Consider the following 27,898-nt stretch of genomic DNA (forward strand, 5'->3'; position numbering starts at 1 on the left):
GGTGAGGGGGTGTGTGGGGACAGGTGAGGGGGTGTGTGGGGACAGGTGAGAGGGTGTGTGGGGACAGGTGAGGGGGTGTGTGGGAACAGGCTGGGGAGAGATACTAGTCAGTGGCTGGGTAGGCACTGGTAGTATCAGAGCCAGATACACACAGGTTACATATGCCACGATCGTTAGAGCGAGAACAATAATTCTAGTACTAGACCTCCTCTGTAACTCTAAACATGTAACCTAAAAAAATGTAAAGCATCGCTTAGGATACCAAAAAAAATCGTGCTAACTTAACTAACTAACTGTTTTTTTAATGAATGAAACATTTTTTTCCAAAAAAACATGTTTGAAAAATTGCTGCGCAAATACCGTGCTAGAGCTGCACAATTAATCGTTAAAAAAATCGTGATCTCGATTCAACCCCCCTGACGATCTTCAATGCAGAGTTTGCTGATTCTTTCATATAACAAGTGGAGAGACTTTCAGCTGTCAAAAGAAAATATCTGGGCAGTCTGCCAAGTTTTTAACAGGAAACATTGTAACTGACACTTCCTTCTTAGATCAAAGGGATAAACTTCTGTGTGTAAAGAACAAATCTGGGCAGTCTGCGAAGTTTGTAAACAAAATGAAACATTGTAACTAACTAACATTGTAACTAAATTTAACCACTTAAAGTCCAACACTTGTTTCTTAAGTTAGAAAGCAATATTATTTGCTAGAAAATTACTTGGAACTGCCAAACATTATATATATTTTAGCAGAGACCCCGGGGAATACAATGGCTATTGCTGCAATATGTTACGTCACACTGCATTTTCCCACTTCAATGAATAATAAAAACCATAAAAACAAAACAGTGAAGTTAGCCCATTTTTTTTTGTTTTGTTTTAATGTGAAAGATGATGTTACGCCGCAACAATCGTGAGAGAATCGTGATCTATCTTCTAAGCAAAAAAATTGCAATTATCATTTTAGCCAGAATCGTGCAGCTCTGTACCCTGCAACATAAAAAGTGCAAAGACCACCATAGAGTAATTTTCTAGCAAAAAACAAATGATGATTTTTACATGTAGTAGAGAAGTGTCAGAATTGGCCTGGGTGGCAAGGGGTTAATTACCATGAGTAATATACAAATAATTATTATAAGCACTGTGATCCTATCAGTCTGCTGTAGTGTGTCAGCTTGTATTTATATTGGCCGCTCTGAATGTAGCTTCTGACAGGCTGTGCAAGCAGGCCCGTATCTCCGGAACCATAAATGATAGCCGTCCCATATTTTAACCAGTTGTGGGGTAGCTCTTCCCATGCCTACCCCCAAATGTGGGGTTTCTGTGACCTCTGGTCATCGAGCTACAACCCCCCAAATTCGATCTTAGAAAAAAAAAATTCTTAAAAAAAAAAAAAAAAAAAAAATTTTTTTTTTTTTTTTTTTTTTTTGGGCAAATGGGCCTATCTTGAGAAAGGGGCCTGGAGCTGCAGCTCCATCAGCCCCATTGTTAATCCGGCCCTGTCTGTGCCGGAAACTCCATAATTTGAGAAGCAGAGAAGAGGGAACACAACCTCCCAGAACCCTCATCTGTGCCGGGAACTCCACAATCTGAGGAGCAGAGAAGAGGGAACACAACCTCCCAGAACCCTCATCTGTGCCGGGAACTCCATAATCTGAGGAGCAGAGAAGAGGGAACACAACCTCCCAGAACCCTCATCTGTGCCGGGAACTCCATAATGCAAGGAGGAGCAGAGAAGGCAGGACACAACCTCCCAGAACCCTCATCTGTGCCGGGAACTCCATAATGTGAGGAGGAGCAGAGAAGAGGAACCACAACCTCCCAGAACCCTCATCTGTGCCGGGAACTCCATAATATGAGGAGCAGAGAAGAGGGAACACAACCTCCCAGAATCCTCATCTGTGCCGGAAACTCCATAATGTGAGGAGGAGCAGAGAAGAGGGAACACAACCTCCCAGAATCCTCATCTGTGCCGGGAACTCCATAATGTGAGAAGCAGAGAAGAGGGAACACAACCTCCCAGAACCCTCATCTGTGCCGGGAACTCCATAATGTGAGGAGGAGCAGAGAAGAGGGAACACAACCTCCCAGAACCCTCATCTGTGCCGGGAACTCCATAATGTGAGGAAGAGCGGAGAAGAGGGAACACAACCTCCCAGAACCCTCATCTGTGCCGGGAACTCCATAATGTGAGGAAGAGCAGAGAAGAGGGAACACAACCTCCCAGAACCCTCATCTGTGCCGGGAACTCCATAATATGAGGAAGAGCAGAGAAGAGGGAACACAACCTCCCAGAACCCTCATCTGTGCCGGGAACTCCATAATGTGAGGAGGAGCAAAGAAGAGGGAAGACAACCTCCCAGAATCCTCATCTGTGCCAGAAACTCCATAATGTGAGGAGGAGCAGAGAAGGGGGAACACAACCTCCCAGAACCCTCATCTGTGCCGGGAACTCCATAATGTGAGGAGGAGCAGAGAAGAGGGAACACAACCTCCCAGAACCCTCATCTGTGCCGGAAACTCCATAATTTGAGAAGCAGAGAAGAGGGAACACAACCTCCCAGAACCCTCATCTGTGCCGGGAACTCCATAATCTGAGGAGCAGAGAAGAGGGAACACAACCTCCCAGAACCCTCATCTGTGCCGGGAACTCCATAATCTGAGGAGCAGAGAAGAGGGAACACAACCTCCCAGAACCCTCATCTGTGCCGGGAACTCCATAATGCAAGGAGGAGCAGAGAAGGCAGGACACAACCTCCCAGAACCCTCATCTGTGCCGGGAACTCCATAATGTGAGGAGGAGCAGAGAAGAGGAACCACAACCTCCCAGAACCCTCATCTGTGCCGGGAACTCCATAATATGAGGAGCAGAGAAGAGGGAACACAACCTCCCAGAATCCTCATCTGTGCCGGAAACTCCATAATGTGAGGAGGAGCAGAGAAGAGGGAACACAACCTCCCAGAATCCTCATCTGTGCCGGGGAACTCCATAATGTGAGAAGCAGAGAAGAGGGAACACAACCTCCCAGAACCCTCATCTGTGCCGGGAACTCCATAATGTGAGGAGGAGCAGAGAAGAGGGAACACAACCTCCCAGAACCCTCATCTGTGCCGGGAACTCCATAATGTGAGAAGCAGAGAAGAGGGAACACAACCTCCCAGAACCCTCATCTGTGCCAGGAACTCCATAATGTGAGGAGGAGCAGAGAAGGGGGAACACAACCTTCCAGAATCTTCATCTGTGCCGGGAACTCCATAATATGAGGAGGAGCAGAGAAGGGGGAACACAACCTCCCAGAATCCTCATCTGTGCCAGGAACTTCATAATGTGAGGAGGAGCAGAGAAGAGGGAACACAACCTCCCAGAATCCTCATCTGTGCCAGGAACTCCATAATGTGAGGAGGAGCAGAGAAGAGGGAACACAACCTCCCAGAACCCTCATCTGTGCCGGGAACTCCATAATGTGAGGAGGAGCAGAGAAGAGGGAACACAACCTCCCAGAATCCTCATCTTTGCCGGGAACTCCATAATGTGAGGAGGAGCAGAGAAGGGGGAACACAACCTCCCAGAACCCTCATCTGTGCCGGGAACTCCATAATGTGAGGAGGAGCAGAGAAGAGGGAACACAACCTCCCAGAACCCTCATCTGTGCCGGGAACTCCATAATGTGAGGAGGAGCAAAGAAGAGGGAAGACAACCTCCCAGAACCCTCATCTGTGCCGGGAACTCCATAATGTGAGGAGAAGAGGGAACACAACCTCCCAGAACCCTCATCTGTGCCGGGAACTCCATAATGTGAGATGCAGAGAAGAGGGAACACAACCTCCCAGAACCCTCATCTGTGCCGGGAACTCCATAATGTGAGGAGGAGCAGAGAAGAGGGAAGACAACCTCCCAGAACCCTCATCTGTGCCGGGAACTCCATAATGTGAGGAAGAGCAGAGAAGAGGGAACACAACCTCCCAGAATCCTCATCTGTGCCAGAAACTCCATAATGTGAGGAGGAGCAGAGAAGGGGGAACACAACCTCCCAGAACCCTCATCTGTGCCGGGAACTCCATAATGTGAGGAGGAGCAGAGAAGAGGGAACACAACCTCCCAGAACCCTCATCTGTGCCGGAAACTCCATAATTTGAGAAGCAGAGAAGAGGGAACACAACCTCCCAGAACCCTCATCTGTGCCGGGAACTCCATAATCTGAGGAGCAGAGAAGAGGGAACACAACCTCCCAGAACCCTCATCTGTGCCGGGAACTCCATAATCTGAGGAGCGGAGAAGAGGGAACACAACCTCCCAGAACCCTCATCTGTGCCGGGAACTCCATAATCTGAGGAGCAGAGAAGAGGGAACACAACCTCCCAGAACCCTCATCTGTGCCGGGAACTCCACAATCTGAGGAGCAGAGAAGAGGGAACACAACCTCCCAGAACCCTCATCTGTGCCGGGAACTCCATAATCTGAGGAGCAGAGAAGAGGGAACACAACCTCCCAGAACCCTCATCTGTGCCGGGAACTCCATAATGCAAGGAGGAGCAGAGAAGGCAGGACACAACCTCCCAGAACCCTCATCTGTGCCGGGAACTCCATAATGTGAGGAGGAGCAGAGAAGAGGAACCACAACCTCCCAGAACCCTCATCTGTGCCAGAAACTCCATAATGTGAGGAGGAGCAGAGAAGGCAGGACACAACCTCCCAGAACCCTCATCTGTGCCGGGAACTCCATAATGTGAGGAGGAGCAGAGAAGAGGAACCACAACCTCCCAGAACCCTCATCTGTGCCGGGAACTCCATAATGCAAGGAGGAGCAGAGAAGGCAGGACACAACCTCCCAGAACCCTCATCTGTGCCGGGAACTCCATAATGTGAGGAGGAGCAGAGAAGAGGAACCACAACCTCCCAGAACCCTCATCTGTGCCGGGAACTCCATAATGTGAGGAGAAGAGGGAACACAACCTCCCAGAACCCTCATCTGTGCCAGGAACGCCATAATGTGAGGAAGAAGGGGGTCACAGCATAGCAGACTGTTCTTTTGTACCAGAAACTGGAGACCAGCAGTGGACTTTGCATACAATGCACTCTGTATATATTGAATAGATCCCCTGGTATTACAGTCCCCCCTCCCCCCCTGGTGCCCCAGGTACCTGGTAATGGACAAATCTCATATCCCTGGAGTAAAGTGTGGCTTCCCACACACAGTTCTGAGTAGGACAGATGGATTTGGCCAGACATTCCAGGGTCCCTTGAAGGTGCGGAGAGAATTTGTGTGCCAAAGTCAAGTGAAACTCTCGAGAGACCAACCTGATGGAGCAATCTGAGGAGAGAAGATCCAAAGGAAGGGAAGAGGGTCACCTGACTAGAACAATACCATATACACTACACACATACTACATGTACACACACATATATATATATACACACTACACACATACTACATGTACACATATATACACTACACACATACTACATGTACACATATATACACTACACACATACTACATGTACACATATATACACACTACACACATACCACATGTACACACACACACATATATATATACACTACACACATACTACATGTACACACACACACATATATATATACACTACACACATACTACATGTACACACACACATATATATACACTACACACATATATATACACTACACACATATATACACTACACACATACTACATGTACACTACACACATACCACATGTACACACACACACACACATATATATATATACACTACACACATACTACATGTACACACACATATATATACACTACACACATACTACATGTACACACACATATATATACACTACACACATACCACATGTACACACACACACACACACATACATATATACACACTACACACATACTACATGTACACACACACACATATATATATACACTACACACATACTACATGTACACACACACACATATATATATACACTACACACATACTACATGTACACACACACATATATATACACTACACACATATATATACACTACACACATATATACACTACACACATACTACATGTACACTACACACATACTACATGTACACACACATATATATATATACACTACACACATATATATACACTACACACATATATATACACTACACACATATATATACACTACACACATACTACATGTACACACACATATATATATATACACTACACACATATATATACACTACACACACATATATATACACTACACACATATATATACACTACACACATATATACACTACACACATACCACATGTACACACACACACACATACATATATATACACTACACACATACTACATGTACACACACATATATATATACACTACACACATACCACATGTACACACACACACATACATATATATACACTACACACATACTACATGTACACACACATATATATACACTACACACATACCACATGTACACACATATATATACACTACACACATACTACATGTACACACACACACACATACATATATATACACTACACACATACCACATGTACACACATATATATATACACTACACACATACTACATGTACACTACACACATACCACATGTACACACACACACATACATATATATATACACTACACACATACTACATGTACACACACACACATATATATATATATATATACACACTACACACATACCACATGTACACACACACACATACATATATATACACTACACACATACTACATGTACACACATATATATATACACTACACACATACTACATGTACACACACATATATATACACTACACACATACTACATGTACACACACACACACACATATATATACACTACACACATACTACATGTACACACATATATATATACACTACACACATACTACATGTACACACATATATATATATATATACACTACACACATACTACATGTACACACACACATATATATATACACTACACACATACCACATGTACACACACATATATATACACTACACACATACTACATGTACACACACATATATATACACTACACACATACTACATGTACACACATATATATATACACTACACACATACTACATGTACACACATATATATATATATACACTACACACATACTACATGTACACACACATATATATACACTACACACATACTACATGTACACACACACATATATATATACACTACACACATACCACATGTACACACACATATATATACACTACACACATACTACATGTACACACACATATATATACACTACACACATACTACATGTACACACATATATATATACACTACACACATACTACATGTACACACATATATATATATACACTACACACATACTACATGTACACACACATATATATACACTACACACATACTACATGTACACACACACATATATATATACACTACACACATACCACATGTACACACACATATATATACACTACACACATACTACATGTACACACATATATATATACACTACACACATACTACATGTACACACATATATATATACACTACACACATACTACATGTACACACACACATATATATATACACTACACACATACTACATGTACACACACATATATATACACTACACACATACTACATGTACACACATATATATATACACTACACACATACTACATGTACACACACATATATATATACACTACACACATACTACATGTACACACATATATATATACACTACACACATACTACATGTACACACACACATATATATATACACTACACACATACTACATGTACACACATATATATATACACTACACACATACTACATGTACACACACACATATATATATACACTACACACATACTACATGTACACACACATATATATACACTACACACATACTACATGTACACACACATATATATACACTACACACATACTACATGTACACACATATATATATACACTACACACATACTACATGTACACACACACATATATATATACACTACACACATACTACATGTACACACACATATATATACACTACACACAACACACATACTACATGTACACACACACATACACTACACACATACTACATGTACAGACACATATGGACATACACATTGGCCCGGATTCACATACATCGGTGCATATTTATGCGGGCGTAGCGTATCTAATATGCGCTACGCCGACGCAGCGCACAGAGGCAAGCACCGAATTCACACAGCACTCGCCCCCAAAACTGCGCTGGGTTTCCTCGGCGTAAGCCAGCGTAGGTGGAAGTGGGCGTGAGCCATGCTAATGAGGTGTGACCCCATGCAAATGATGGATTGAGCGTCATAAAGATACAAAATAACGTACGGCGCATTCGCCGTCCCGTGGACGCATCCCAGTGCGCATGCGCAGAATCACGTCGGAACTAATCCCTAAGATACGATGGATCACTGCCTACGACGTGAACGTAACCTACGCCCAGCCATATTCACGTACTACGTAAACTACGTAAAATCCGACGGCTTGTGTTCCCTGGTCCATACCTTTGCATGAGTTGCACCTCCTAGATGGGGAATAACTTTACGCCGGACGTACGACTTACGCAAACCGCGTATATTATGCGCCGGGCACAACTACATTTGTGAATCCGCGCATCTCCCTCATTTGCATATGTGCATAGAAAATCAATGGGAGCGTAAATATGCGCCCAGCGTAAATATGCGCCCACGATACGCCGGCGTAGGCAAGTTATTTGGTCGGATGAAGCCTATTTTCAGGCGTATCTCAGTTTATGGGCAAGGCGCACAGATACGACGGCGCATATTTACACTTACGCTGCGTATCTTGAGATACGTCGGCGTAAGTGCTTTGTGAATCCGGGCCGTAGAGTACACAATACTCAGTCATGAGTCCATTTCTAGAAAGGCGTATACTTCGAACCATAGAGAGGCAAAACTGAGGAGGTACAGAAAGAATTGGTTTCGGTAGAGGGACAGTTCGTCCAGATCAGGGACAGTTGGGAGGTCTGATAACATGCCATTGCCCATCTTGTATCCTCAACCTCCATCCCGTACCCTCAACCCCCATCCCGTACCCTCAACCTCCATCCCGTACCCTCAACCCCCCATCCCGTACCCTCAACCCCCCATCCCGTACCCTCAACCCCCGTCCCGTACCCTCAACCCCCGTCCCGTACCCTCAACCTCCATCCCGTACCCTCAACCTCCATCCCGTACCCTCAACCTCCATCCCGTACCCTCAACCTCCATCTCTTATCCTCAACCTCCATCCCGTACCCTCAACCTCCATCCTGTACCCTCAACCTCCATCCCGTACCCTCAACCTCCATCCCGTACCCTCAACCTCCATCCCGTACCCTCAACCTCCATCCCGTACCCTCAAACCCCATCCCGTATCCTCAACCTCCATCTAGTACCCTCAACCCCCCGTCCCGTACCCTCAACCCCCGTCCCGTACCCTCAACCCCCGTCCCGTACCCTCAACCTCCGTCCCGTACCCTCAACCTCCGTCCCGTACCCTCAACCTCTATCCCGTATCCTCAACCATTATCCCGTATCCGCAACCTCTATCCCGTACCCTCAACCTTTATCCCGTATCCTCAACCTCCATCTAGTACCCTCAACCTCCATCCCATACCCTCAACCTCCATCCCGTACCCTCAACCTCCATCCCGTACCCTCAACCTCCATCCCGTACCCTCAACCCCCATCCCGTACCCTCAACCCCCATCCCGTACCCTCAACCTCCATCCCGTACCCTCAACCCCCCATCCCGTACCCTCAACCCCCCATCCCGTACCCTCAACCTCCGTCCCGTACCCTCAACCTCCGTCCCGTACCCTCAACCTCTATCCCGTACCCTCAACCTCTATCCCGTATCCTCAACCATTATCCCGTATCCTCAACCTCTATCCCGTATCCTCAACCTCAAACCCGTACCCTCAACCTCTATCCCGTACCCTCAACCTCTATCCCGTACCCTCAACCTCTATCCCGTACCCTCAACCTCTATCCCATACCCTCAACCTCTATCCCGTACCCTCAACCTCTATCCCGTATCCTCAAACTCTATCCCGTTTCCTCAACCTCTATCCCGTACCCTCAACCTTTATCCCGTATCCTCAACCATTATCCCGTATCCTCAACCATTATCCCGTATCCTCAACCTCTATCCCGTACCCTCAACCTCTATCCCGTACCCTCAACCTCTATCCCGTACCCTCAACCTCTATCCCGTACCCTCAACCTCTATCCCGTACCCTCAACCTCTATCCCGTACCCTCAACCCCCATCCCGTACCCTCAACCCCCATCCCGTACCCTCAACCTCTATCCCGTACCCTCAACCTCTATCCCGTACCCTCAACCTCTATCCCGTATCCTCAACCTCTATCCCGTATCCTCAACCTCTATCCCGTATCCTCAACCTCTATCCCGTACCCTCAACCTCTATCCCTTACCCTCAACCTCTATCCCGTACCCTCAACCTCTATCCCGTACCCTCAACCTTTATCCCGTATCCTCAACCTCTATCCCGTATACTCAACCTCAAACCCGTACCCTCAACCTCTATCCCGTATACTCAACCTCTAGCCCAGACCCTCAACCTCTAGCCCAGACCCTTAACCTCTAGCCCAGACCCTCAACCTCTAGCCCGTACCCTCCCCTTCACCATCCTGGACAGAATCTACAACAGACCTTGCGATGATCTTAGCAGAGAATACCCAACCCCCATACCTCACGGATCATCAAAAAATATAATTCTATAACGGTGGGAAATCATCTGAGAACATCACCTGCATGCGTGGAGGCCAGACTACAGAACGCCTCCACAAAGCTCCGGATGGCTCCGGCCTGATCTTTATTGATGAAGAATCCAATGAATGAAGCGGACGAGTAAAGGGAAAGAGAGACGGTCTGAGGGAAGGAAGAATTCTCTCCAGCCATCTGCAGGGCCTTGTAGAGACCTTCGATCTTCCGATCTTCACACTGCCAGACACAAGGAGGAGAGAGAATCGTATTATGAAGGTTAGGACTAGGTGATACTCCTGCGCTGTGTAGGATAAATGGGAAAAGGAGGGAGGTGATGGGGGGCCAGGGAATGGGTGTGGGCACTGCAGCAAACAAAGAAAAAATCTGTCCAATACAGACAGTGAATAGTGATTAAAAAGTGTATATGTCTGCGCTGTGAATTAAACTAGTGTTATAAGTGAGCAAAAGGAAGGGGAGGGGGGGAGGGGTGAAGTAGTGTGAACTTGGGAAGTGAAAAACTATGCAGACAGAAAATGGAAGGGACCTATGTGACAATCTATAAGTACAGTCCTAACTGGACCGTATTAAAAATCCATGGTGAAAATGCTTCGGTGAAAAAACCATATAAGTGATGAAGTCACGTGATGTGACGAACACGCGTCGGGACACCAGAGCACCAATCAGGAGCAGCACCAGACGGACGGCAGACGAGCGCGGCGCTCGTGGATTTGCGATCGTTCCATCACTGCTCCATGTGAGTTTTTTACCGCACCTTTGTGTTTCCATATACTTTTGTTGTACCATTCACGCGATGTGCCCCCCCTCTCTCACTTCTCCCTACCCCGGTTTCTTCCATCTTACCACGAGCAATCGGCTTGGAGGACACTGAGGGATTGGAGCTGAGACGGAGAGAAGTTAGAGAGACGAGCTCGGCGCTCGTGGAGATAGGCTCCCTTTTCTTACACGTTGTGTAAGTAGTGTAAGTGTATACTTACCCACCTTGGCTACACCCCTTTTCCTCATATGTGATAGAAGAACCAGGTTACACCTCATATTTTTTCTCCCTTATGTATGACCAATCACCGATGAGTACACAGAGTGACAGCCATCTAACAGGAATTTGGAGTATTGGTAATTATCTTTGGCTTTAAGTGACAGCTGGGAGGTAAGCTGACAAGATCACTTATGGTGTGGGCTGCATGCTGTCTTAGTGTTGAGCAGAATATGCCATATTCGATTTCGCGATATATCTCGAATATATATTCGAATATTCGCTAAATTCGAATATTCGTGATATTTTATCGAAAGTAAATGATTGCGATTTTTCGCTATTGCGAATGCGAAAATAATTGCGATTTTTTGATAACTGCGGTAGGAGCACTCTGATTGGCTCAGAATATTCGTGATATTTTATCGAAATATCGCAACATGCGAATGCGATATTTATTGCGCAATTTCGAGAAATGCTGGAGGAGCGCTCTGATTGGCTCAGAATATTCGTGATATTTTATCGAAATATCGCAACATGCGAATGCGATATTTATTGCGCAATTTCGAGAAATGCTGGAGGAGCGCTCTGATTGGCTCAGAATATTCGTGATATTTTATCGAAATATCGCAACATGCGAATGCGATATTTATTGCGCAATTTCGAGAAATGCTGTAGGAGCACTCTGATTGGCTCAGAATATTCGTGATATTTTACAATACAAAATAATTGCGAATATTCGGCAAATGCGGAAGGAGCACTCTGATTGGCTCAGAATATTCTTGATATTTTACAATACAAAATAATTGCGAATATTCGGCAAATGCAGAAGGAGCACTCTGATTGGCTCAGAATATTCTTGATATTTTACAATACAAAATAATTGCGAATATTCGGCAAATGCGGAAGGAGCACTCTGATTGGCTCAGAATATTCTTGATATTTTACAATAGAAAATAAAAAGTGTTTTGCATTGGTGGTGATTCTTTACTCTATCCATCTGTCAGGCCCCATACACACGATAGAATTTATCCGCAGATACGGTTCAGCGGACCGTATCCGCGGATAAATCCTCTCTAAGATTTCAGAGGATTTCTATGCGATGGCGTGTACACACCATCGCATTGAAATCCGCGCTGAAATCCTCTGCCGATGACGTGTCGCGCCGTCGCCGCTATTATGACGCGGCGACGGGCGCGACGCTGTCATATAAGGAATTCCACGCATGCGTCTATTCATTACGACGCGTGCGGGGAATCCCTTTGGACGGATGGATCCGGTAAGTCTGTACAGACGAGCGGATCCATCCGTTGGAATGGATTCCAGCAGATAGATATTCTGTGCATGTCGACAAATATTTATCTGCTGGAAATCCATTCCAGGGGAGATTTATCTGCGGATAGATATCCGACGGAGTGTACACACCATAGAATCTATCCGCAGAAACCCATTTGATGGGATTTATCTGCGGATAGATTCTATGGTGTGTATGGGGCCTCACAGCCGTTTGTCAATCAAACACCTTGAAGATTGAACACGTTCATGCTGCATGCTTTGGACTTTTTTTCACTTCACATATCAAAGACATTTTTATGAAAGATTATTTTTCTATTATTGGGACTATATTTCTTTATATATTTGTTTCACTGTGTATTTCACAAGTTATTTGCGCTTGCTTATTTTATAATTTGCCCACATGTCTTGTCACTAGACATATTTTTTATTCTTGTAGAGCGACTCCATTTTCTGTCTTGTATTCATTTATGTTGTATAACATTTTTGAGTTGCTGCTGTATTCTCCGCTTTTTTTAAGGTATGCGCAATTTTTTCCTTCTTACAAAAAATAATAATATCAAACATACAAATATTCATAACAGAAACATACACAAAGCCCCCCCCCCCTTTTGCATCAGAGACAATCAGAGTTCTCCTAACACAGTTATCGAAAATTCGCAATCATTTTCGCATTCGCAATAGCGAAAAATCGCAATTTTTTTTTTCAATTTGGCAACATAATAGGATCGCCTCAGCTTAGCTACTCGGCCCAGGGTCTCAAATCATACCAGCAATGCTTTTAGACGTCGATAGGATGTGATCTGTTTTAAAAATCAAATTGAAAAAATGCGAATATTCGGAATTGCGAATATTCACCGCGAAATTCGAAATATAGCGCGATTTCTCGAATATGCTATATTCGAGTCGAATATTCGCAATGCGAATATTCGTGAGCAACACTAATGCTGTTGTGGATTTGATCAAACTGCACATTTTCCACCCACGTGCATTTGGATTTTGTTTTCACTTTCAACCATCCAATTACTCCATTAATTTCACCTGGAACTGTTTTGTATTTACTTGGACTAATCCGGGACTTTTTGCATATCATATATATTTCATATATTTTTATCTTCATCACTTATATGGTATTATGAAGGTTGATGAGCCCTGCGGGGGATGGAATCTTTTCTATAGACAGAAGACATGCAGATGAAGGTTTCCTGATCTGCAGTGGTGGCCATACACAGGGACAATCAGAACCAATCAATCTGCCCGTCTCGTCCGGGGAACACTAAAGAATACAGTCATACAAATGAAAGAATACCTAAAACCATCAAGTACAGAAAATACCTGGTGATCCTGCCAGAAATGCAGTGCCATTGTTACTTCACATGTACTTTGTAACAATATCTGACAAAAGTAAGTACACCCCTCAGTCACATTTCTTGTATCTTTTCATGTGACAACACTGAAGAAATGACACTTTGTATCTACAATGTTGTGTAGTGGGTGTACAGGGGGGGGTGTACAGGGGGGGGGGGGAGGAGTGTACAGCTTGTATAACACATAACTCAACACACAGCCATTAATGTCTAAACCACTGGCAACAAAAGTGAGTACACCCCTAAGGGAAGATCTCTAAATTGGGGTCCAATTAGCCATTTTTCCCCTCCCCCGGTGTCATGTGACTCGTTAGTGTTACAAGGTCTCAGGTGTGAATGGGGAGCAGGTGTGATAAATGTGGTGTTATCGCTCTCACTCTCTCATACTGGTCACTGGAAGGACAACATGGCCCCTCATGGCAAAGAACTCTCTGAGGATCTGATATAAAGAATTGTGTCTCTACATAAAGATGGCCGAGGATATAAGAAGATCGCCGAGACCCCGAGACTGATCTGCAGCCCGGGGGCCAAGACCACCCAGCGGTATAACAGGACGGGTTCCCCTCCCCCCGCCTCGCCATGGTCCACCAAAGAAGTTGAGGTCACGTGCTCAGCGTCATATCCAGAGGTTGTCTTTGGGAAATAGGCGTATGAGTGCTGCCAGCATTCCTGCAGAGGGTGAATGGGGTGGGGGAGGGGTCAGCCTGTCAGTGCTCAGACCATACGCCTCACACTGCATCAAATTGGTCTGCATGGCTGTCGTCCCAGAAGGAAGCCTCTACAAATTCTGTAGCCATCACTATCTTTTACTGCAGTGGTCATCACCCCCGTCCTCAGGACCCACTAACAGGCCAGGTTTGCAAGATAACTGAAATACATGACAGGCGATATCATTTGCTGTTCTGTGATTGCACCTCCCCCGAGGTAATACATAAGATCTGGCCTGTTAATGGGCCCTGAGGACAGGGGTGATGGCCGCTGTCTTACTGAATCTTATTGGCCTATAAATGGATGACCAGGGGATTCCATGTTTACTGCAATTAAAGCGGAGGTTCACCCTAAAACATGTATATACCATTCCATCCAGCATACTGCTGGCATGTACAGTATACATACCCTCGTATAGCTATTATCCCCCCGGCTTCCGGGTAGTGGCTCCTGCGGGTGTGGGCGTTCCTCTTCCGGGTAGTGCCTCCCGCGGGAGTGGGCGTTCCTCTTCCGGGTAGTGCCTCCTGCGGGAGTGGGCATTCCTCTTCCGGGTAGTGCCTCCCGCGGGAGTGGGCGTTCCTCTTCCGGGTAGTGCCTCCCGCGGGAGTGGGCGTTCCTCTTCCGGGTAGTGCCTCCCGCGGGAGTGGGCGTTCCTCTTCCGGGTAGTGCCTCCCGCGGGAGTGGGCGTTTCTATTCAGAGACTAAGTGATTGACAAAAGCTTCCCCCCGGCGCATAATGCGCATCACCAGTTTCCGGCTTCTTCTGGAAACTGGTGACGCGCATTACATTCCCTACCCGAGGGAATGTAGGGTGTGTCGGCAGTGTAACGGACATATGCCTGCTGCCGGGACATCGATAATCTTCATGCAGGGAGGACTACAAGGAACTGCATGGCTTGTCACAATTGGATGTACCACATTGTATTCTGAGCTCAAAGGGTTAACTGGACAAAGGTCTCTTTCACTGCTGTCTGCTTGACCCTTCAAACGTAGCCCGTCTCGTTTCTTGGAAGGGCGTTCGATGGGATATACCGGCGGTACCTGCATATCGCAGCTTGCCAGGGAAAAGGACGTCTCCAACGGCTGAGACCCTCTCACCAGTGGGAAGCCGTTACATTGGTTGGCAGCACTGGGATGGTCCTTTTATCCAAAGAGCAAGTGCTGAATGGAGTCGCAGTAGGCCAGGCTGAAAAGATCCACACTAAAAGATCTATTGGAGAGTCGTGGTAGGAGCGCCAGCAACAGACCACGGAGGGAGCTGATAGCTGACTTGCTGGAGCTGGACGAAATGGATGGATCCATGGAAGGAACGGAGCCCCTTGCACCGGTCAGCGAAGAAGATGTAATTACTGGGATTGTACAGCGGAGATTATCCTTGTATCCAGAAACGTCCGTGGAACTAATCAACCAGCTGTTCCGGGAAGCAAGGGAAGAGATACAAACTAAGAGGGGACAAGAACTGGAACTGGTAAGAGCGAGACAGCCCATTACACCTGCAGTTCCTACCCCCCCACCTGCTGCTACAGGAAAGAAAATACCGTTCACTGCATTTAAAGCTTTTGTAGAAAGTGGGGAGGAAATCGATGGATATTTGGCGGACTTTGAGAGGCAGTGCTCACTACACCAGGTACCACCAGACCAATGGGTCACTATTTTGTCGGGGAAATTGTCGGGCAAAGCCAATGAAGCCTTTCGGGCTCTCGCTCCAGAGGATATTTTACAATATCAGCAAGTTAAAAAGGCGCTGCTAACCCGATACGCCGTAACGCCAGAAGCCTACCGCCGGCGCTTCCGGGAGTCCAAGAAGATGGCTGTGGACTCCCACATGGAATGGGCCAACCAGTTACAAAGGGTGGCATCCCTTTGGGTCCAAGGGTGCAAGGCCAACACCAGGGAGGAAGTATTGCAGCTGTTCCTAATGGAACATTTCTTCCAAGACCTGGCCGCAGACATACAAGACTGGGTACGAGATCGCCGGCCCGCTAACTTAAACGAGGCGGCTCGGCTAGCAGATGAGTACGCGGAGACAAGGAAAGTAAGCCAGGGTACTATGCGGCTGGCTCAGAAGGTAGAACCGCGTACTCCAACCGTCACCCCACGCCCAGAGTTTCGGGCTCCAGTCCCACCACGTCCTCAGGGGCCTAGCAACTACCCCCGGGATTCGCCTAGGGTGACGTGCCATCACTGCAGCGACACGGGACATATTGCTCGTTATTGCCCTTTGAGAGCTACAAATAACAATTGGAGACGCACAACACCCAACACAGAGGTCACTCCATCACGTCCCTCTGCGGCCCACTGCCTGGAGACCGAGGGGGGCCCTGAGGAATGTCTGGGAATTTGGTATGAGGCAGACCCAATACAAGCGGCCTCTCTGGATAACCGTCAGCATCACCGTCAGGAGGTACGGGTGAATGGACAAGTAGCACAAGGCTTAAGAGATTCCGGGACTACTACCACTCTGATTCAAAAACATCTGGTAAAGCCAGAGAACGTGTCCACTCGCACAGTTGCCGTCCGGGTCGCAGGGGGTGCTGTATTTCGCGTACCCACCACCCGGGTGCACTTAGACTGGGGAGCCGGGTCAGGAAAGACCACAGTTGGTATCATGGACAACCTACCTGCTGAGGTGGTGCTGGGCAACGACATTGGCCCTCTGACTTCGGCTTATTTACCTACACCTGCTGCTGCTTGTCCCGTGACCACCCGCGCTGCTGGAATCAACACGCTTGCTGCTGAGAACCGGGTAAGACTACCTTCCCCGACATGTACTGTAGATCCGGCACAATATCACAGTCTAAAATGGGAATGTGACAAGTTGGCCAGTGAGAAATCAGAGATGCAACGACACTATGTCATGTATTATGAGATGTCCCGTGGCTTGAACATTGAAATGCACAAACAGGCGGAAATTGTCAAAAGATTAAATGGGATTTGCATCCAGGTGGTGCCATATCTGTCCCAAGAGCATCAGCAACAGGTATTGGGAGCCATTGAGAGAGCAAAGCAAGTGACTGTTCCAGAATTGAATTCTATTCTTCACCGTCACCATCAGCTACCGACCTGGTAAGCCAATGGGGAGGCCGACGGACTGTCCAGGCAAACGGAACTTTTACCCTAACAGCAGACCGGACATCCCCAAGTTGATCCGAAAAGGATCAATCCGGGTCTGCCGGAGTGTTCCACAAAAGGGGAGTAGTGTAACGGACATATGCCTGCTGCCGGGACATCGATAATCTTCATGCAGGGGGACTACAAGGAACTGCATGGCTTGTCACAATTGGATGTACCACAGTGTATTCTGAGCTCAAAGGGTTAACTGGACAAAGAGTCTCTTTCACTGCTGTCTGCTTGACCCTTCAAACGTAGCACGTCTCGTTTCTTGGAAGGGCGTTCGATGGGATATACCGGCGGTACCTGCATATCGCAGCTTGCCAGGGAAAAGGACGTCTCCAACGGCTGAGACCCTCACACCAGTGGGTAGCCGTTACAGGCAGTATGCTGGATGGAATGGTATGTACATGTTTTAGGGTGAACCTCCGCTTTAATGCCGACCACATGTGGACAAGTCATGTGATTAGTACTTTTCTATCATCCCCACATATGACCCCCAGTGACTGGCTGATTGGGTCATGTGACCATTTCCGTGTGTTTCAAGCCTTTATTACATGTGAGATGTACAGTGAAGTAGTGAATGTGGGATGTACAGTGAAGCAGTGAATGTGGGATGTACAGTGAAGTAGTGAATGTGGGACGTACAGTGAAGTAGTGAATGTGGGACGTACAGTGAAGCAGTGAATGTGGGACGTACAGTGAAGTAGTGAATGTGGGACGTACAGTGAAGCAGTGAATGTGGGACGTACAGTGAAGCAGTGAATGTGGGACGTACAGTGAAGCAGTGAATGTGGGACGTACAGTGAAGCAGTGAATGTGGGACGTACAGTGATGTAGTGAATGTGGGACGTACAGTGAAGCAGTGAATGTGGGACGTACAGTGAAGTAGTGAATGTGAGATGTACAGTGATGTAGTGAATGTGGGACGTACAGTGAAGTAGGGAATGTGGGACGTACAGTGAAGTAGTGAATGTGGGACGTACAGTGAAGTAGTGAATATGGGACGTACAGTGAAGTAGTGAATGTGGGACGTACAGTGAAGTAGTGAATGTGGGACGTACAGTGAAGTAGTGAATGTGGGACGTACAGTGAAGTAATGGCACAAGGTGATATGAGGGAAGCTGGAATGGGCTCTGTTCTTCCCGGACACTCGGAGACTCTCCTTCCAGAACTCCTGAAGGCAGGTCCCTAGGGGCCCCGAAGGAATCAGGTACAGAACATACTCCTGAGGGATCGGGTCCTCCAGAGACGGATCTCTCTTATGTTCTCTCAACCTGTGGGAAGGCAGAAGATATAAAAGGGTCACACAACCGTCTTCCATGCATTCAGAGAACATACAATCTACACTCATAGAAGAAAGAACAGAAGCCCATCAGACGACCAATCAGACGACCAATCGGACGACCAATCAGAAGACCATTCAGAAGACCAGACGACCATCAGAAGACCAATCAGACGACCATCAGAAGACCAATCAGACGACCAATCAGACGACCAATCAGACGACCATTCAGAAGACCATCAGAAGACCAATCAGACGACCAGACGACCAATCAGAAGACCAGACGACCAATCAGAAGACTAATCAGATGACCAATCAGAAGACCATCAGAAGACCAATCAGAAGACCAATCAGACGACCAATCAGAAGACCATTCAGAAGACCAGACGACCATCAGAAGACCAGACGACCAATCAGAAGACCAATCAGAAGACCATCAGAAGACCAATCAGAAGACCAATCAGAAGACCAATCAGAAGACCAGACGACCCATTAGAAGACAATCAGACGACCATCAGAAGACCATTCAGAAGACCAATCGGAAGACCAATCGGAAGACCATCAGAAGACCATTTCGACGACCAATCAGAAGACCAATCAGAAGACCAGATGACCAATCAGACGACCATTTAGAAGACCATCAGAAGACCATCAGAAGACCAATCAGACGACCAATCAGACGACCAGATGACCAATCAGACGACCCATTAGAAGACAATCAGGCGACCATCAGAAGACCATTCAGAAGACCAATCAGACGACCAATCAGAAGACCAATCAGAAGACCAATCAGAAATCAGAAGACCAATCAGACGACCGACCAGACGACCGACCAGATGACCGACCAGACGACCAATCAGACGACCAATCAGACGACCAATCAGACGACCCATTAGAAGACAATCAGGCGACCATCAGAAGACCAATCAGACGACCAATCACACGACCAATCAGACGACCCATTAGAAGACAATCAGGCGACCATCAGAAGACCATTCAGAAGACCAATCGGACGACCAGACGACCAATCAGAAGACCAGACGACCAATCAGACGACCATCAGAAGACCAATCAGATGACCAATCAGACACCCTACGACCAATCAGAAGACCAGACGACGAATCAGACGACCAATCAGACGACCAGACGACTAATCAGACGACCAATCAGACGACCAATCAGAAGACCAATCAGACGACCAATCAGACGACCAATCAGACGACCATCAGAAGACCATTCAGAAGACCAATCAGACGACCAGATGACTAATCAGACGACCAGAAGACCAATCAGATGACCAGACGACCAGACGACCAATCAGACGACCCATTAGAAGACAATCAGGCGACCATCAGAAGACCAATCAGACGACCATCAGAAGACCAATCAGACGACCAGACAGATGACCAGACAGACGACCAGACAGACGACCAGACAGACGACCAGACGACCAATCAGAAGACCGACCAGACGACCAATCAGACGACCAGACGACCAATCAGAAGACCATTCAAAAGACCATTCAAAAGACCATTCAGAAGACCATTCAGAAGACCAGACGACCCATTAGAAGACAATCAGACGACCCATTAGAAGACAATCAGGCGACCATCAGAAGACCATTTAGACGACCAGACGACCATTCAGACGACCAATCAGACGACCATTTAGAAGACGATCAGAAGACCAATCAGACGACCAGACGACCATCAGAAGACCAGACAACCAATCAGAAGACCATTCAGAAGACCAATCAGAAGACCAATCAGACGACCCATTAGAAGACAATCAGGCGACCATCAGAAGACCATTCAGAAGACCAATCAGACGACCAGACGACTAATCAGACGACCAGACGACCAATCAGAAGACCAATCAGACGACCCATTAGAAGACCATCAGACGACAAATCAGACGACCAGACGACCAGATGACCAATCAGACGACCCATTAGAAGACCATCAGAAGACCATTCAGAAGACCAATCAGACGATCAATCAGAAGACCAATCAGACAACCAGACGACCATTCAGAAGACCAGAGAACCATCAGAAGACCATCAGAAGACCAATCAGACGACCAGACGACCAATCAGACGGCCAATCAGAAGACCATCAGACGACAAATCAGAAGACCAGATGACCAATCAGACGACCAGACGACCAATCAGACGACCATCAGAAGACCAGACAACCAATCAGATGACCAATCAGGCGACCAATCAGACGACCAATCAGAAGACCATCAGAGGACCAGACAACCAATCAGGCGACCGATCAGACGACCAATCAGAAGACCAGACGACCAAACAGAAGTCCAATCAGATGACCAATCAGAAGCCCATCAGAAGACCAATCAGAAGACAATCAGACGACAATCAGACGACAATCAGACGACCAATCAGACGACCAATCAGAAGACCATCAGACAACGAATGTCTTTTATCGTCCCTTCGCCTCACCATTCTTCTGCAGACTGCAATGAACTCCAACCAGTGGCAGCGAGCGCTTTATACCTGAGAGAAAAACAGTCCGAGGTTATTGATGAGATAATCAATGTATAAAAAAAGAGAGAAATTCTGAGAATTCAGCTTAGATTGTTACCAAACTACACACAAATCAATACCTGGAGCTAGACCAGTGTCCCTACCAAGAACCAGCGTACCGTCCATAACTGTATCACTATCATTCCTAGACCAGTGTCCCTACCAAGAACCAGTGTACCGTCCATAACTGTATCACTATCAGTCCTAGACCAGTGTCCCTACCAAGAACCAAGGTACCGTCCATAACTGTATCACCATCAGTCCTAGATCACTGTCCCTACCAAGAACCAAGGTACCGTCCATAACTGTATCACCATCAGTCCTAGACCAGTGTCCCTACCAAGAACCAGCGTACCGTCCATAACTGTATCACCATCAGTCCTAGACCAGTGTCCCTACCAAGAACCAGCGTACCGTCCATAACTGTATCACCATCAGTCCTAGACCAGTGTCCCTACCAAGAACCAAGGTACCGTCCATAACTGTATCACTATCAGTCCTAGACCAGTGTCCCTACCAAGAACCAAGGTACCGTCCATAACTGTATCACCATCAGTCCTAGACCACTGTCCCTACCAAGAACCAAGGTACCGTCCATAACTGTATCACCATCAGTCCTAGACCAGTGTCCCTACCAAGAACCAAGGTACCGTCCATAACTGTATCACCATCAGTCCTAGACCAGTGTCCCTACCAAGAACCAGCGTACCGTCCATAACTGTATCACTATCAGTCCTAGACCAGTGTCCCTACCAAGAACCAGCGTACCGTCCATAACTGTATCACCATCAGTCCTAGACCAGTGTCCCTACCAAGAACCAGCGTACCGTCCATAACTGTATCACCATCAGTCCTAGACCAGTGTCCCTACCAAGAACCAAGGTACCGTCCATAACTGTATCACCATCAGTCCTAGACCACTGTCCCTACCAAGAACCAAGGTACCGTCCATAACTGTATCACCATCAGTCCTAGACCAGTATCCCTACCAAGAACCAGCGTACCGTCCATAACTGTATCACTATCAGTCCTAGACCAGTGTCCCTACCAAGAACCAGCGTACCGTCCATAACTGTATCACTATCAGTCCTAGACCAGTGTCCCTACCAAGAACCAGCGTACCGTCCATAACTGTATCACCATCAGTTCTAGACCAGTGTCCCTACCAAGAACCAGCATACCGTCCATAACTATCACCATCAGTCCTAGACCAGTGTCCCTACCAAGAACCAAGGTACCGTCCATAACTGTATCACCATCAGTCCTAGACCAGTGTCCCTACCAAGAACCAGCGTACCGTCCATAACTGTATCACTATCAGTCCTAGACCAGTGTCCCTACCAAGAACCAGCGTACCGTCCATAACTGTATCACCATCAGTCCTAGACCACTGTCCCTACCAAGAACCAAGGTACCGTCCATAACTGTATCACCATCAGTCCTAGACCAGTGTCCCTACCAAGAACCAAGGTACCGTCCATAACTGTATCACCATCAGTCCTAGACCACTGTCCCTACCAAGAACCAAGGTACCGTCCATAACTGTATCACCATCAGTCCTAGACCAGTGTCCCTACCAAGAACCAAGGTACCGTCCATAACTGTATCACCATCAGTCCTAGACCAGTGTCCCTACCAAGAACCAGCGTACCGTCCATAACTGTATCACTATCAGTCCTAGACCACTGTCCCTACCAAGAACCAAGGTACCGTCCATAACTGTATCACCATCAGTCCTAGATCAGTGTCCCTACCAAGAATCAACATACCGTCCATAACTGTATCACCATCAGTCCTAGACCACTGTCCCTACCAAGAACCAAGGTACCGTCCATAACTGTATCACCATCAGTCCTAGATCAGTGTCCCTACCAAGAACCAGCGTACCGTCCATAACTGTATCACCATCAGTCCTAGACCAGTGTCCCTACCAAGAACCAAGGTACCGTCCATAACTGTATCACCATCAGTCCTAGACCAGTGTCCCTACCAAGAACCAGCGTACCGTCCATAACTGTATCACTATCAGTCCTAGACCAGTGTCCCTACCAAGAACCAGCGTACCGTCCATAACTGTATCACCATCAGTCCTAGACCAGTGTCCCTACCAAGAACCAGCGTACCGTCCATAACTGTATCACCATCAGTCCTAGACCAGTGTCCCTACCAAGAACCAAGGTACCGTCCATAACTGTATCACCATCAGTCCTAGACCACTGTCCCTACCAAGAACCAAGGTACCGTCCATAACTGTATCACCATCAGTCCTAGACCAGTATCCCTACCAAGAACCAGCGTACCGTCCATAACTGTATCACTATCAGTCCTAGACCAGTGTCCCTACCAAGAACCAGCGTACCGTCCATAACTGTATCACTATCAGTCCTAGACCAGTGTCCCTACCAAGAACCAGCGTACCGTCCATAACTGTATCACCATCAGTTCTAGACCAGTGTCCCTACCAAGAACCAGCATACCGTCCATAACTGTATCACCATCAGTCCTAGACCAGTGTCCCTACCAAGAACCAGCGTACCGTCCATAACTGTATCACCATCAGTCCTAGACCAGTGTCCCTACCAAGAACCAAGGTACCGTCCATAACTGTATCACCATCAGTCCTAGACCAGTGTCCCTACCAAGAACCAAGGTACCGTCCATAACTGTATCACCATCAGTCCTAGACCAGTGTCCCTACCAAGAACCAGCGTACCGTCCATAACTGTATCACTATCAGTCCTAGACCAGTGTCCCTACCAAGAACCAGCGTACCGTCCATAACTGTATCACCATCAGTCCTAGACCACTGTCCCTACCAAGAACCAAGGTACCGTCCATAACTGTATCACCATCAGTCCTAGACCAGTGTCCCTACCAAGAACCAAGGTACCGTCCATAACTGTATCACCATCAGTCCTAGACCACTGTCCCTACCAAGAACCAAGGTACCGTCCATAACTGTATCACCATCAGTCCTAGACCAGTGTCCCTACCAAGAACCAGCGTACCGTCCATAACTGTATCACTATCAGTCCTAGACCAGTGTCCCTACCAAGAACCAGCGTACCGTCCATAACTGTATCACCATCAGTTCTAGACCAGTGTCCCTACCAAGAACCAGCATACCGTCCATAACTGTATCACCATCAGTCCTAGACCAGTGTCCCTACCAAGAACCAGCGTACCGTCCATAACTGTATCACCATCAGTCCTAGACCAGTGTCCCTACCAAGAACCAAGGTACCGTCCATAACTGTATCACCATCAGTCCTAGACCAGTGTCCCTACCAAGAACCAGCGTACCGTCCATAACTGTATCACTATCAGTCCTAGACCAGTGTCCCTACCAAGAACCAGCGTACCGTCCATAACTGTATCACTATCAGTCCTAGACCAGTGTCCCTACCAAGAACCAGCGTACCGTCCATAACTGTATCACCATCAGTTCTAGACCAGTGTCCCTACCAAGAACCAGCGTACCGTCCATAACTGTATCACCATCAGTCCTAGACCAGTGTCCCTACCAAGAACCAAGGTACCGTCCATAACTGTATCACCATCAGTCCTAGACCAGTGTCCCTACCAAGAACCAAGGTACCGTCCATAACTGTATCACCATCAGTCCTAGATCAGTGTCCCTACCAAGAATCAACATACCGTCCATAACTGTATCACCATCAGTCCTAGACCAGTGTCCCTACCAAGAACCAGCGTACCGTCCATAACTGTATCACCATCAGTCCTAGACCACTGTCCCTACCAAGAACCAAGGTACCGTCCATAACTGTATCACCATCAGTCCTAGACCAGTGTCCCTACCAAGAACCAAGGTACCGTCCATAACTGTATCACCATCAGTCCTAGACCACTGTCCCTACCAAGAACCAAGGTACCGTCCATAACTGTATCACCATCAGTCCTAGATCAGTGTCCCTACCAAGAACCAGCGTACCGTCCATAACTGTATCACCATCAGTCCTAGATCAGTGTCCCTACCAAGAACCAGCGTACCGTCCATAACTGTATCACCATCAGTCCTAGACCAGTGTCCCTACCAAGAACCAAGGTACCGTCCATAACTGTATCACCATTAGTCCTAGACCAGTGTCCCTACCAAGAACCAAGGTACCGTCCATAACTGTATCACTATCAGTCCTAGACCAGTGTCCCTACCAAGAACCAAGGTACCGTCCATAACTGTATCACCATCAGTCCTAGACCAGTGTCCCTACCAAGAACCAGCGTACCGTCCATAACTGTATCACCATCAGTCCTAGACCACTGTCCCTACCAAGAACCAGCGTACCGTCCATAACTGTATCACTATCAGTCCTAGACCAGTGTCCCTACCAAGAATACCAAGAACCAGGTACCGTCCATAACTGTATCACCATCAGTCCTAGACCAGTGTCCCTACCAAGAATACCAAGAACCAGCATACCGTCCATAACTGTATCACTATCAGTCCTAGACCAGTGTCCCTACCAAGAACCAGCGTACCGTCCATAACTGTATCACTATCAGTCCTAGACCAGTGTCCCTACCAAGAACCAAGGTACCGTCCATAACTGTATCACTATCAGTCCTAGACCAGTGTCCCTACCAAGAACCAGCGTACCGTCCATAACTGTATCACTATCAGTCCTAGACCAGTGTCCCTACCAAGAACCAACGTACCGTCCATAACTGTATCACCATCAGTCCTAGACCAGTGTCCCTACCAAGAACCAGCGTACCGTCCATAACTGTATCACTATCAGTCCTAGACCAGTGTCCCTACCAAGAACCAGCGTACCGTCCATAACTGTATCACTATCAGTCCTAGACCAGTGTCCCTACCAAGAACCAACGTACCGTCCATAAATGTATCACTATCAGTCCTAGACCAGTGTCCCTACCAAGAACCAAGGTACCGTCCATAACTGTATCACTATCAGTCCTAGACCAGTGTCCCTACCAAGAACCAACGTACCGTCCATAAATGTATCACTATCAGTCCTAGACCAGTGTCCCTACCAAGAACCAAGGAACTTCACCATCCCTATATAGAACTACCACTTCACCATCCCTATATACAACTACCACTTCACCATCCCTATATACAACTACCACTTCACCATCCCTATATAGGACTACCACTTCACCATCCCTATATAGGACTACCACTTCACCATCCCTATACAGGACTACCACTTCACCATCCCTATATAGAACTACCACTTCACCATCCCTATACAGCACTATCACTTCACCCTCCCTATATAGGACTACCACTTCACCATCCCTATATAGAACTACCACTTCACCATCCCTATACAGGACTACCACTTCACCCTCCCTATATAGGACTACCACATCACCATCCCTATATAGGACTACCACTTCACCATCCCTATATAGAACTACCACTTCACCATCCCTATACAGGACTACCACTTCACCATCCCTATACAGGACTGTAACGGACATATGCCTGCTGCCGGGACATCGATAATCTTCATGCAGGGAGGACTACAAGGAACTGCATGGCTTGTCACAATTGGATGTACCGCATTGTATTCTGAGCTCAAAGGGTTAATTGGACAAGTCTCTTTCATTGCTGAATGCTAATGTTCCCTTTGCATAGCTAATGAACTCTCTTTTGGGTAGGTAACAGCCCCCCTGTGTGGTGTATGCTGATGGGGATTATGTGTGAGTGATAATTGTTTTAAAGGTTAATTGAATTCTATTGTCTGATCAAGCTAAGTTGAGGAGCCAAAACGTCTAGCGGCTGATTGGCTCAAGGGAA

The 27,898-nt window shown here is 46.9% G+C and overlaps 1 protein-coding gene across 1 annotated transcript in view; it reads right to left on the bottom strand.

Annotated features, from left to right (window-relative positions):
• UBASH3A (ubiquitin associated and SH3 domain containing A) overlaps nucleotides 1-27,898 on the bottom strand; it is a 55,398-nt gene that overhangs the window by 12,394 nt on the left and 15,106 nt on the right. The window contains exons 2-5 of the mRNA XM_040334179.1: nucleotides 22,027-22,080; nucleotides 19,371-19,557; nucleotides 10,858-11,050; nucleotides 5,142-5,311 (exon numbers count right to left, since the gene is read on the bottom strand). Coding sequence (XP_040190113.1) covers nucleotides 5,142-5,311; nucleotides 10,858-11,050; nucleotides 19,371-19,557; nucleotides 22,027-22,080 — 604 coding nt within the window. The remainder of the gene's footprint in view (nucleotides 1-5,141; nucleotides 5,312-10,857; nucleotides 11,051-19,370; nucleotides 19,558-22,026; nucleotides 22,081-27,898) is intronic.

The sequence above is a fragment of the Rana temporaria genome (assembly GCF_905171775.1).
Source record: "Rana temporaria chromosome 2 unlocalized genomic scaffold, aRanTem1.1 chr2p, whole genome shotgun sequence".
In the NCBI taxonomy this organism is placed as follows: Eukaryota; Metazoa; Chordata; class Amphibia; order Anura; family Ranidae; genus Rana; species Rana temporaria.